The sequence below is a fragment of the Lycorma delicatula genome, chromosome 4 (genome assembly GCF_047948215.1).
Source record: "Lycorma delicatula isolate Av1 chromosome 4, ASM4794821v1, whole genome shotgun sequence".
NCBI lineage: Eukaryota > Metazoa > Arthropoda > Insecta > Hemiptera > Fulgoridae > Lycorma > Lycorma delicatula.
In genome coordinates, this window is record NC_134458.1 from 153,539,894 (window position 1) to 153,552,302 (window position 12,409).

General features: G+C 30.1%; 1 protein-coding gene across 1 annotated transcript; it reads right to left on the reverse strand.

Moving 5' to 3' along the window:
• Positions 1-592: 592 nt before the first annotated feature.
• LOC142323968 (thioredoxin domain-containing protein 17-like) lies at positions 593-12,373 on the reverse strand. The gene is made up of 3 exons (XM_075364415.1): positions 12,068-12,373; positions 4,320-4,407; positions 593-863 (listed from the first exon to the last, which is right to left on the reverse strand). Exons 1-3 carry the CDS (start codon positions 12,219-12,221, stop codon positions 713-715), a joined length of 393 nt encoding a protein of 130 aa, XP_075220530.1. The 5' UTR covers positions 12,222-12,373; the 3' UTR covers positions 593-712.
• Positions 12,374-12,409: the final 36 nt, after the last annotated feature.

Below are 12,409 nucleotides of genomic sequence, written 5' to 3' on the forward strand. Positions count from 1 at the left end.
AACTTAACACTAGTGCTAACTAAAGAAACAATGTAACTAAATAACTTTACCTGCTCTAAGTCTGAAAAATATTAATATTTACTTGCACCTTTTTTTCACTCCAAGAACCAACACTTATTTTGTATTACCAATTCCTTAACCCAAACATTAATATATTTGATGCTTGTTTTTTTTGCCCTATCAGGAAAAAAATATATATTTACCAGCAAATACTAATTTAGATATATGAGGGAGGGACTCAAAAATAACAAGAACTGTATTGTGGGAGAGGAAGCAAAGTTGTATTCATGCTTCTACCACTGGAAGATTCCTTTCAAGTTAGTATGCAAGGCAACACCATATGGAGAGGTATACAGAAGCACAGTGAATTTTTAATGCCGAATTATTTTCTGATTTCAGTGAAAACACAGTAGCTGAAAATTATAAGCAATGCAGAGCCTTCAAGTTTTTAGAAAAAATGCAAAAGAAACACTTAATAATTGAGAAAAAAATCTGTGATGAGCAAAAGATATGTTTAGGGTGGTTTTCACAACACAAACTCAGCTAAAACCACTTGCTTGTTTTAGTTTTTGATACAAAAAAAAATCATTAATTACATCAGAAATATAATTCTTTATAATTAAAATAATAAAAGATACATAAAAAAACTAAATTCAGTATTATTTAAAGATATAATTTTTAAATAATATCAGTAATAACAATGATAATAAGATTATTCTTCTTCAAACAGAAGTTCAACAAGTGATTCATCACTGCATTCTTCTTCAATTAATCTTTGGCCTCCCTTCCAACGAACCAATGCTGGAATACTAGTCAAACGAAGTTTAGGGTCAGTACGAAATTCACAATGCGGGTTTTTCCAGCTGTAAAAAGCAAAAAAAAATGTAATAATCATATATAAAATCTGTAATCTATAATCCTGAATAACTACTGTTTGTATATTACTAAATACAAATGTTACATATTTGTACTATTTGACAAAATACAATGAACAAGTAATCTTATTTTCCAGTAATCATTTAAAATGTTTAATTAATTTATTATTAATGTGATCATAGGAAGTTTTACTTCATTATAACATTTCTAACTATCATTTCATATACTATCTTGTAAATCTTATAATCCAAAACCTATAGAACATAGAAAACCTACATTTTGCATATATAAAAGAACAAATAGATGAGAAGAATCATATTAAATCATAGACAACACAGAAAATATAATGTAATTCAAATCATAGATTCTTATAGCTGCTACTTATTTAAGCCAGAGAAGAAGTTAACATCATTGCCAACCCAATTCTTACAGAATAGAAAATAATTCTGCAATAAAATAATTTTATCAATAAATGAGAATTTCACAATTAAATTTTTTTTCCTATTAAGAAAAAACTAATAAATTTGTCAAAAAAATGGTCTGGAATGCAGATTCAAATAACCAAAACGGTGATATGAAAACTGGGCTTTCATTTAATTATATAAATTTATTCAAACCCTAAATCTTTGCTAGTTCTGTAAAATGGTAATTATGTTTAAACATACTATTAATGCCTACAAAAATTTTGTAAAAAAAATCACTGAATAATTATTTCTTGAATGTCTTAAAATATTACATTTTAAAGCTTACTAAAAAAAGGTTAATAATTTTCGTTACAAAATTTGAATATGTCTATTTTACATATATTTTTACCAATTTCAAGTGTTAGAAATGAAATAACTTTTCTCAGTTTATATCACTTCACATTAAAGCTGTTTTAAGTGATATTGGTTAGAGATATTCATTCCATACGGATTTAAATTGTATTTATACTGCAGCACTCATATAAATAATATTTTTTCAAGAATGTTTTAAAAAAATTCTGATGCAAGCAAATAAACACTTGTAAACAAAAAGACAGGCATTATTTTTTTTAAAGTATGCATATTTCTTTGTAAAAAAAATATGGATTTCCTAGTTTTATTTTTATTAGCTGGCATATTTCAGAAAAGTAAAACTAGCTAAAAACTACACACTTTTTAACTTTTGAAAACTACTGATTGATTTAATATAATAGATACAGCTGATTGGTGAAAAGGTCCCCTGTTATATTACAACTGCAGGTTCAATAAGTCCCTCTTTAGATTACAAATAATCAGGGAAAACTGTATATTATATTTTATATTGGGTGCAAAAAAATATACCTGTACTTGCAATTTAATGATTTATTGAGGTGAGATGTAAAAATATTAAAAACAAAAGTATTAAAAGCAAGTTGCTGGATCACGACTCTGCACCTCCTAATTACTAAACTTTCAGATAAGGAATAATAAATCACCATACAAGGTTTTTCAACCATAAGTTTATAACAAGAACTTCAAGGACACACTTCTATAAATTTATTTACAAATAAATTATACAAATAAAGGTGAGAAATTTTTTTGAGCTCAATTAATTAACAATGTAAACCTTAAAAAATGTTTGTACATGATCTCATCAAATATTATCATGAAGCTGCAACAACTGAAGTCAAGAATAGAAGGCAGAAAATAATTGCATATGACTGTTTAAAGATGTAAACAAATCATCACAACCACCACATAACTGTTCAATTGGGTTTTGGTACATTTGTTTGTTAAATGAGGAACTAAAGTTTTAAATTAAATATTTTAGCATACACAAATATTGTGAATAATTACAACTATTGTAGAGAATATATCTTCTATAGGCAATGATTTAGATATTTTGAATACTACATATTTAACGGTGAGGTATTTTAGTTGGTTTCATATAACTGAAAATTAATGAAATCCTTAAATAATACAAGAGTTAGTCAAATATAAACCATACTTCTGTCTTTCAAACACAGGTGGACTAATGTAGAGGAATAATAGCAACATAAATGTGAGAAGATGGATGCTTCAGCTGCCTCAACATACATGTCTCTCTGGTCAGTAATATCATGTTAGGGCAAGATGTTTCGCCATCAATTGAAAACATATTATTGTCAAATTTCTTATGAATGAAGGTATCAAACACTCCAAAATTTTGACCATATTATCTGTACTATTCGGAGATATGATATTGTCATTTATCCCAGTGTAGGTCAGGCTGGCAAATTTAAAGAAAGCCATGAAGCTGTAGAAAATGAGTCACAATGAGCATTCAAGAACAAGTGTAATGGATGAAACATTTCACTGATTTGTGGCCTCACCAATGACAATCTGCATCTTAGAGTCCATAAATTGCTTAGGGTCCATGAAATTCAGTATCAGGTCATCGAAGTCCCCATTCCATTATCACAAACCAGGAGTTGAATGCAAGGTCTCAACCTCTACTAAGAAATTACATAGAGAAGCAATGAATGTTTTTGTTTTTTTTTTTTAATTTTTATTCTATCCTAATATATGTTAAAATAAACCCAGCTTATACTAGACTAATGTAATAGACAGATTTGAAATTAATAAAAAATGTATGAATTTGTAAAACACTACAAAAAATAAATGAGTAGTAAACAATTTTTCACTGCAGAATTACCAGCCCTACGTTTTTGCATTACTATAATTTCAATTTTGCAATCAAATAGTGTGAAAGTGGGATTTCTAAATGAAGCACACTGAGTATCAAAAAGATGCAGGCAATATCCATTTATCAAATGGAATAATGATGTTGCACTTTAATAATTTATTGTCTTCCCTGTTCTGTCCTGACTAATTCTCAGTCATTATTTCTGGTAAGGTACCTGAAAAGTAAGGTACCTTACCTTTCTGGTAAGGTATTCAAGAAAAATTCTTCTATTCTAGAAATAAATTATATAAATAAGAATTTTTTGTAATCTCAGTCTAAATTTTTTTGACTATGCACAAAGATGGTGCAAAGGCATTGCATCACCTCTATGCATATTCAACACCTTTGTAGTTTAGCATATTCCTTTCTAATGGAACATCAACCATTCAAGAGCTGACCAGACCAGTTATATTTTAACCTTACCTGTCCCTCAATACTGTCCATTCAGAACTACTACAATTTCGTTGATGGGTTCTAATTTAAAAGTCTGATCTAATGATTCTTGGATATAATAAATTAAAGGTATTCTCATTACATCAAAGAATGTAGCTACTAAAGAATCCAATTCAGTAATCTCCACTAAATTCCCAGCTTTCAGAATATTAAACAAATCCATCAATGTCAGTATAAATATGTTAAATATAAATATTTAAATTTAAATTCTCCTACGTATAACTGCTGTAAACTTATAAATACTCAGTAACTAAAATGGACTGCAATATTACGATGTTTAATTAAATTAAAAATAATAAAATACAATAATTTTAAAAACTTACACTGTTCTCTCACCAACAGAAACATGCAAAAAATAAATGGACTCATTATCTTCATACTTTTTTAATATTGTTTCAATAACAGGCTCAGCTAAAAAATTTCAAAAATTCATCAGACAACAAAATATGAAATTATGAATTAAAACAATACATTTAAAATCAATCAAAATTATCAAGGAAATTATACAAAATTATGGCTTTTTAATTGCACACCAAACCAATCAAACATAAACTTACTGATTAGTTTTTAACAAACGTACAAGTACTATTATGATATTAATCAATAACACTAGTAAGCTAAACTGCCATTAAAAGAAAAATATAGTAGTCCCACAAATTATTTTTTCACAAAAATAACTATCTCAAAACTAACAAATTGAATACCATTAAATTATTAAAAAGTAATATATCATAAACAAATGCCAAATTCTTTTATTTAATGGTAATTGATGCTGAAAGAAAAGTATAGTCCCACAAATTATTTTTTCACAAAAATAACTTATCTCAAAACTAACAAATTAAATACCATTAAATTATTAAAAAGTAATATATCATAAACAAATGCCAAATTCTTTTATTTAATGGTAATTGATGCTGGATACTAGTGAAAATATTTTTTTTGTTCATAAAGTGAATCCATTTTTCAATTCTCTGTTTTGGTGGCATTCAATATTTTACTTTTAAAAAATATGATGTGGACATCACTTGAATTCTTTGTACGCCTATTAAATTACATGTACACATTTTTTTTTTTTTAAATGGAAAGTAAATAAAATTTTATTTCATTAATAACTACAGATATTTTCTCAGTTTTTTTTTACAATCAGAGATTAGTTTTCATTAATAAATCAATATATTTAAATTAAAAAAAATGTTAAAAAAGGAGATTAAGACCGATTGTCTTTCTTCCCATTCTAAGATCCAAATATTTCATTAATTAAAATTTCATTTGGCTATAACTCTGGAACCAATGAAAATAAGTACCAGCTATGATACATCGTTGAAGAGCTCTAAATGAGAGCTTGTTACTGCAGTCGAGTACAATCAAAAAGGAAGGTGCACAACTAGTTGTTACAACAGTCCTATATCCAAAATTTCAACATCCTTCGACTAATCGTTTTTGAGTTACGCGAGATAAATACGTAAGTACGTACATATATTCTCACGTACGTAAAGACGTGACGCCAAATCTAGTCAAAATGGATTCAAGGATGGTCAAAATGGATATTTCCGTAGAAATCTGAAAACCGAAATTTTTCGCTATCACAATACTTCCTTTACTACGTACAAGTAAAAAAGAATAAAAACATGAGATGTGATAAAAAAATAACAGGAATTCTAATTTTTATCAAAAACAATTTATTTCTTATTCTACAATAATACCGTACCCTTCAAAGTAGTCCCCAGAGATGTGACACACTTATACTAGCGTTTTTTCCAATCGTCAAAACATTTTTGGAAATAATTTTTTTTGTGCAGCATTATGGTTCATTAGGCGATTTTTTTTATTTCAACTATCGTCGCAAATGGTTGTTTGTTTAATGTTATCTTAATCAATGGGAACAATAAATGTCGCAGGGTTCTGTGTCTGAAGAATGTGGAAGCTCCGACATCAGTAGTATTATTTTTGGCTAAATAATCAAGAACTAATAGTGAATTGTTGGGCTGGAGTGTTATCGTGGACCAAAATATAAGAATTATTTAATCACAGTTTTTGAAGACATTTTTGCCGCTACTTGTTTCAAGCCCAAAATCTTAGTCAAAATTGTTTCATAAGAGATTCCCAGCTCTTCCCCAACTTCTCTATAGTGACTTGACGATTATCGATCACAATGTCCTTTATTCTACTGATATTTTCGTTAATTATTGATGTGTTAGGACGTCCAACCATTCTGCCACCTTCATGGCCTTTTAAAACAGTTTGTATAATTCGTAAACCCTTGGTATCAACATAACATCCTCGCTAAAAGCCTACTCTAAAATCTTCACTAGTTCACTAGACTGTATTTTTAACGCTAAAATTAATGCTAACTTTTTGTTGCAAACAAAATAAATCGCCACTTTCAATAAAATACGTCCTATTATTCGGCTGCCAAATTAGAACTACGTGTCTAATATAACTGAAAATAATGGTAAACATTATAGATAGTACTACATCAATCACTTAAAAAAAAAGAAAGATGAACATAGTCAAAAATACAATGTCTCTTTATGAATTATGCTAAACCGAATTACTTAAAAAAAAATACACAAACACAAAATAATTTACCTGCTTTTAATCATGTTTATGTCATTTGCTATATCAATGTTAAAACAGTACAAAAACTAAGTACTCAAAGAAAGATCATGAATCTTTACCTTCACTCAATAATCCCCACATACGTCTACACAGCATTTACAAAACACATATAAATCAAATGCCCAAGAAATCTTTCTTCGAGAATAATTTTCTTGATCAACATTTCTCAACCTGGGGGTCGTGACTCCCAGGTTAGGTTTTCAAAAGAAGATTTCTGTAATTAATTTTTAGCGCAGCCATAAACGAAAAACCCTTTTCACAAACCTAAGACGTGGCGAAAGGGATTAATATTTCCAATTCTTCTGTGTCAGCAGACATTTCGATGAATCTCAAATGGTAACTTAGCTACTGCAACAACGTTCTCACTTAACGTGGATTCAGTACCCATCTCTTCGAGAATCATTTTTATCTTACAGGAAATATTCCGCCGGCTGAATTTTTAGTTCACACAAATGCAATTTCACGCTAGCCAACTGTGGTGAATAATACTGTCTTCTTCATCCAAATTTTTCTCAATGTAATCTGAAGCGAGTGGAAACATATCAAAATTTTTGCTACGACGGCGAATAATCCAGATATCAAGCTTCATCTGTCATTAACAAAATATTTTTATCACGTCCTTGTAAATTCACATTCATGCCTTTTTAATGCGAAAATACATCAATTAAGTAAGCCAACAGCAACAAATACTCATTATTCTATAAAAGCATTGGGAATGGCGTTTGTTTATCCTCGAAACCGGACTTCTGTATGGAAAACAAGAGATTTTTTCTTTTCGCCCATTTCATCGTTTAGTTTCGCAAACAGCCAATTCTGTAAGGATCAACTTTTAATATAATTAACCATTTTTACAGCTTTACAAAGAATTTGTTTGAGATTTTCTGACATATTTTTTGTGGCAAGAACATATCTGTGAAGGAAGCAGTGCGGTGCGTCCATTCCGCCCTTCGTATAAGACGATCTTTTAACTTTTTTTTTTCAGAAATCCATTGTTTCATGTTATCGCCTTTGCCACCACTAGATACTGCAATACATTTTGTCCAACCTAAGTTATAGTTTTTAGTAGCTTCATAAAAACATCAAAGACATTGTTCTCCTGCATAACCACGTATTTGCAAAACAACATATTTCCTTTGACTGATCTGTCCCTATCGCATTCATACCACACAAAACATAAGAACTGAGAAATTTTTGCCACATCTATTGATTAATGAAATCGAATACTAAAAAATTCACCTGAACTCGCTCGCTGAATTATCTGATCGCGGACATCGGCAGACATGTCATCGATTCGCCTTTATACTGTGTAGTTAGAAAGCAGAATTTTTTTGCTTCTTCCACACCTACTGAAACACAGAACATATCAGTTTCAGCAGACAATATGATGTTTTCTGCGATTTTATGGGGTTTGGACCTGTTAGCTACTCTTAATGCTACCAGATAAGATGCTTCAATTACTTTTATGAGGCTTGATTTACAAATAGAAGCTTTTTGATTTTTCAAAGTATGTAACTTTCTTTCGAGAAATTCCATAAGTTTGCTTTTATGATCCGGATGTTTAGTTTCCAAGCGACGAATAAATTTGTCCCCCCCGCCCTGAGACTGAGAGCAGGGCAGTCAAACATCAGGTGTTCATTTGACTGGACCTCCCCGCAGACGCACAGCTCATCAGCTGTCAGGCGGAACCAAAACAGATATTGGTTCAAATTAACATGGTTGGTGAGCACCTGGGCCCCCCGTTATCCTCCTTAAAAACGAACTCGAAGCATACCATCCCTCAATTTAGATCTGCTGCATTGTGATCATCGTTCTGTTCCGCTACTGGCCCGGCCCGAAACCGCATCCCAAATACCTCGGCCTCCCTGCCTCTTCGCAATCTCCACATGGCTGCCCGAACTTTCACCAGTAAATCGATTGGGAGAGCCTTTCCCAATACGGTGGTATCCTCGTAGGAAGTTGTTTTAAAAACACCAGTGCATACAATTAAGGCTCTGCGCTGGGCACTCCTTAAATTTTGAACAAGTGCTCTATTCATATCCAACCTATGCGCCCAAACGGGCGGGTCATTCACTGGCTCCCTTCGTTTTTTCCCAAATTTATAAATTTTGCATAGGAATCTAATTGAAAAAAAAAACAGTTTCACAGATTGTTTGCACACTAAAAAACCGAAACCTCAATTACTGTTGTTTTCAGTGAAACTAAACTTTTAAAAACTTAAATAAAGGTAATAGTCGCACGCTTCGCATTCGAAATTACAGACTCTCTGCAGTTCCTTACGCCTCTTTTATACTGCTGAGAACACGACGTATACAAACGTATCATATGCATGTTCGAACATGACGCACTCACAGCGAATATAATGCAAGCATTCCAAATTACACGGATAACGTACACACAAAGTTGGAACCTGTAAATTGCGCCTGTTTGTACACTTGATACATGCATGTTCACACTCGTCGCTATCAACGCAGCTAATAGTTTTAACTAGGTTTCATTGGGTTGGGGTCGCGAAATATTCATTATATATTTTTTTTATTTTTTGGGTTCGTGAAGCTATAACACGGTTGAGTATCAGTGTTCTAGATCAATGAGACATCTTCAAATTTCATTCCTTTTATCACCATTTTTTATTTTGGGAAACAAAGTTGGTCGGTACAAAGTATGATGACAAGGATGGATGAGATCCTTGTTTTGCCAAAAATGAGAATACAACAATCAAACAATGCACTGATGAATTGTCATGCAGAAGAAACCATGGCTCATTTTACGCAAACTCTGGCATAGTACTGCATGAATTATGCTGTCATGTTTTTTTTTAATAAAATTTACAGTCTACTCTTTCCAGTATAAATTCATGATTAATGATATGTTTGGTATCAAAACATGCAATCAGTATTATTTTCACTAATAATTATTGCTCTACCATTTTTTTGAGCTTCTGATTTTTAAATTCAAACATTTTCTTTTTCAAATCTTTGTCTAATGTCTTATCTACTATACGTAATGTACAATAATCCCTGTCATTTCTTCTAGAATCCTAATATTCAAAATCTGATTACCAGTCCAAAGGTTTTGAATCAGTTCTGGTAATTTTTGAGTTCAGGAAGTTAAGTACTTAAGTTGAGTTCATAAGTTAATGTTCCTAATAAATATTCTTCATCTTACGTAACTTTAAACACTTTAAATATTTTGATAACCATTTGCCCTGCCTTTATACAAAATTTAATCGCTGCAATTTGTTCCAATTTTTAAATTTTTTTAACAGGAGCTAAAAACAAACCTTATAACAATAAATTCTCAACTGTGACAACAAGAACGAAAGTTGAACATCAAAAACTTTAAAAGGTTTTCTCTTACTAGTATCATCAATCTTCAATAGACAGTATTATTAATATGCTTGTAACAAGTTTATCCAGAAATATAGCTGTCACAATGGGTATAATGAACCCAGCTAACACTGGGTACAACATAATGTCCTTCACAACCTCGCCTGCTTTAATAATCACGATTTATCTAATGATATAAGGTTTAAGATCAATATTATTGAAACCGATATAAGTAAAGTAACTTATACAATTAGAAGTAATTTTTTATAACTGTAATATTAAAAACAAACTTTTAATTACAAAATCCTGGCTACAGGTTTCATTCTGAAAAAAAAAATCTAAATTTGTGCTGGAAAAACAATAACGTTACTCTTTTGATGTTAATTGAGTAGTATACAAAATTACTTCCAACTAAGTGCAAGGCCAGGATGAAATCTTTACTTACTATTTTCCATCTTTCTTGTTTCATTATCATAAATACTAAAAATCCTGTTTAAAATTAAGGATAAAATGAAGTTTCATAACCATATGTTGATCTTTTAAGGACAGAAAGTAATTTATAATTAAAACATTACAAAACAGTTAATTTATAATTAAAAATTGTTGTTTAGGGTAATGAAAAACAATACACTTAAAATTTGTATAATGCTAAATAGAATACAGTAATAACATAAATATAGCAATAAAGAAATGTGAACTAAGTTGAGTGAAAAATTTTGTGATACTTTAATTGCGGCTCTATTTTGTGCGAGTAACAATGGACACTGGTGTTCAGAAAAAAAGAAAAAATATCTCAATCTGGAATCATATCTATTTCAATTTATAATATATTTACGTATTAACGCCACTGCAGCTACAGCTTTATTTAAAAACAAAGTAGTCAATCGGATTTCAGTGGAAAATGAACAGTCTCTTTATTAATTATAATAAGTGGTTATTTATATTTATTTATTTTATAAATATAATTTAACCAAACTTAACCTACGCTCGCTAACTTTGACTAATTAATACCGTAATTTTGTGAGTATTTATTTAATAAATTCAGTAATTATTGCAATTATTTATTATTTAAATAATCAAAACACTCCTGTTAATTAGTCAAGGTTAGCAAGCGTAGGTTAAGTTTAATTAAATTATATTTATAAAATAAATAAATATAAATAACCATTTATTAAAATTAATAAAGAGACTGTTTTGAATCTATGTTAAACTCTATATCGGCCCATTTTCCACCGAAATACCATACATTTTTTTCTAAATTTGCAGTACTTTTAGGATCAAAAGTTATTCCATTTGTAATCTGGCATGTGTTTTTGTCTAATGATAAGAAAATAAAACGTCTAATAAATTATTTTCCTAATATGTACACAGCAATCCGTTCAACGAGTGAACAATAAGCACCCCCTAAGATCCAGTGAAAAGAGGATGACACGTATGATATGAAAATGAGGTATAATCTTGTACAGACTCAGGCTGACCAATCCTGAGGCGAGCAATTAATTGAACCCCAGCCACCAAAGTACACCAGTATCTACTGTTAAGTATTTCTTGGGTTTAAACAGGAGCAATTACTAATACGTAAGGAAAAAACCCATTGTGGGAGAGAAACAGAAAAGACCCCAAATTTTTTTTATACATATAATTCTGTTTAGACATACTTTTATCAAATAAATATTCTATTAAAAATTAAGTTAAAACAATGTAACTTTCAAATCTATGGCACTCCACTACAAGGTGAGATATGTTGTTTTTACTTTTTTTTGACATCAAGTAACAATTATAAGTCTGTAAAAATCAAGAATAACATTTGTTTTCAATCTGACTTAAGTGTTTTTCAAATAATATTCCTGACATTCTAAAGGTCGTGGTTACTATATAAAGTTAAAAGTACAGATTGTCAATCAACGCGATTCTAAAAATCAATATTACTGTAAAATAGTCCAATCACAAACATTTAAGTGGGCAGAATGATTACAGAAATGGTAAAAACCAGTTTAACATAAGTGCAAATAAATACAATAATAGTTTAGACTTACGCATACGCTGATTTGGTTTACAAAATGATACTTCATATAAAATTCTCTAATTTCAATAATTTTCTAGCAAATAAATTAATATTAACTTACCTTTGACACAGTCGGGACACCAACTAACACCTTCATCACTGCGTGAACCGCTGAAAAGTATTATGATTTTTTCATCTTCACCCATTAAATTTTCAAGTTCTCTTACTTTTTCTGTGAAGTTTTCATAACCTTCAACCGTGTATATTTTTACCATTTTGAAAAAATATGACGTTAATAAAATAAAAATCAAACACAATGTTTTCGTTTTTTTTATATTGAGTTACATAGACTTGCAAGCCAATAAAGTCACTGCATACTAAACACAAATTTATGCAAGTAACAAGATAAGGAAATGAGGTTATCTGTAATCACATGTTAATTCATCATAAATGACTCGTTCAT

Coding starts and splice junctions, on each gene's coding strand:
- LOC142323968 (XM_075364415.1), bottom strand. CDS start 12,221: ATGGTAAAAATATACACGGTTGAAGGTTATGAAAACTTCACAGAAAAA. Junction 4,408..12,067: donor GTGTCCCGACTGTGTCAAAG/GTAAGTTAATAT, acceptor GAAATTTTTTAG/CTGAGCCTGTTATTGAAACA. Junction 864..4,319: donor TCTGTTGGTGAGAGAACAGT/GTAAGTTTTTAA, acceptor TGCTTTTTACAG/CTGGAAAAACCCGCATTGTG.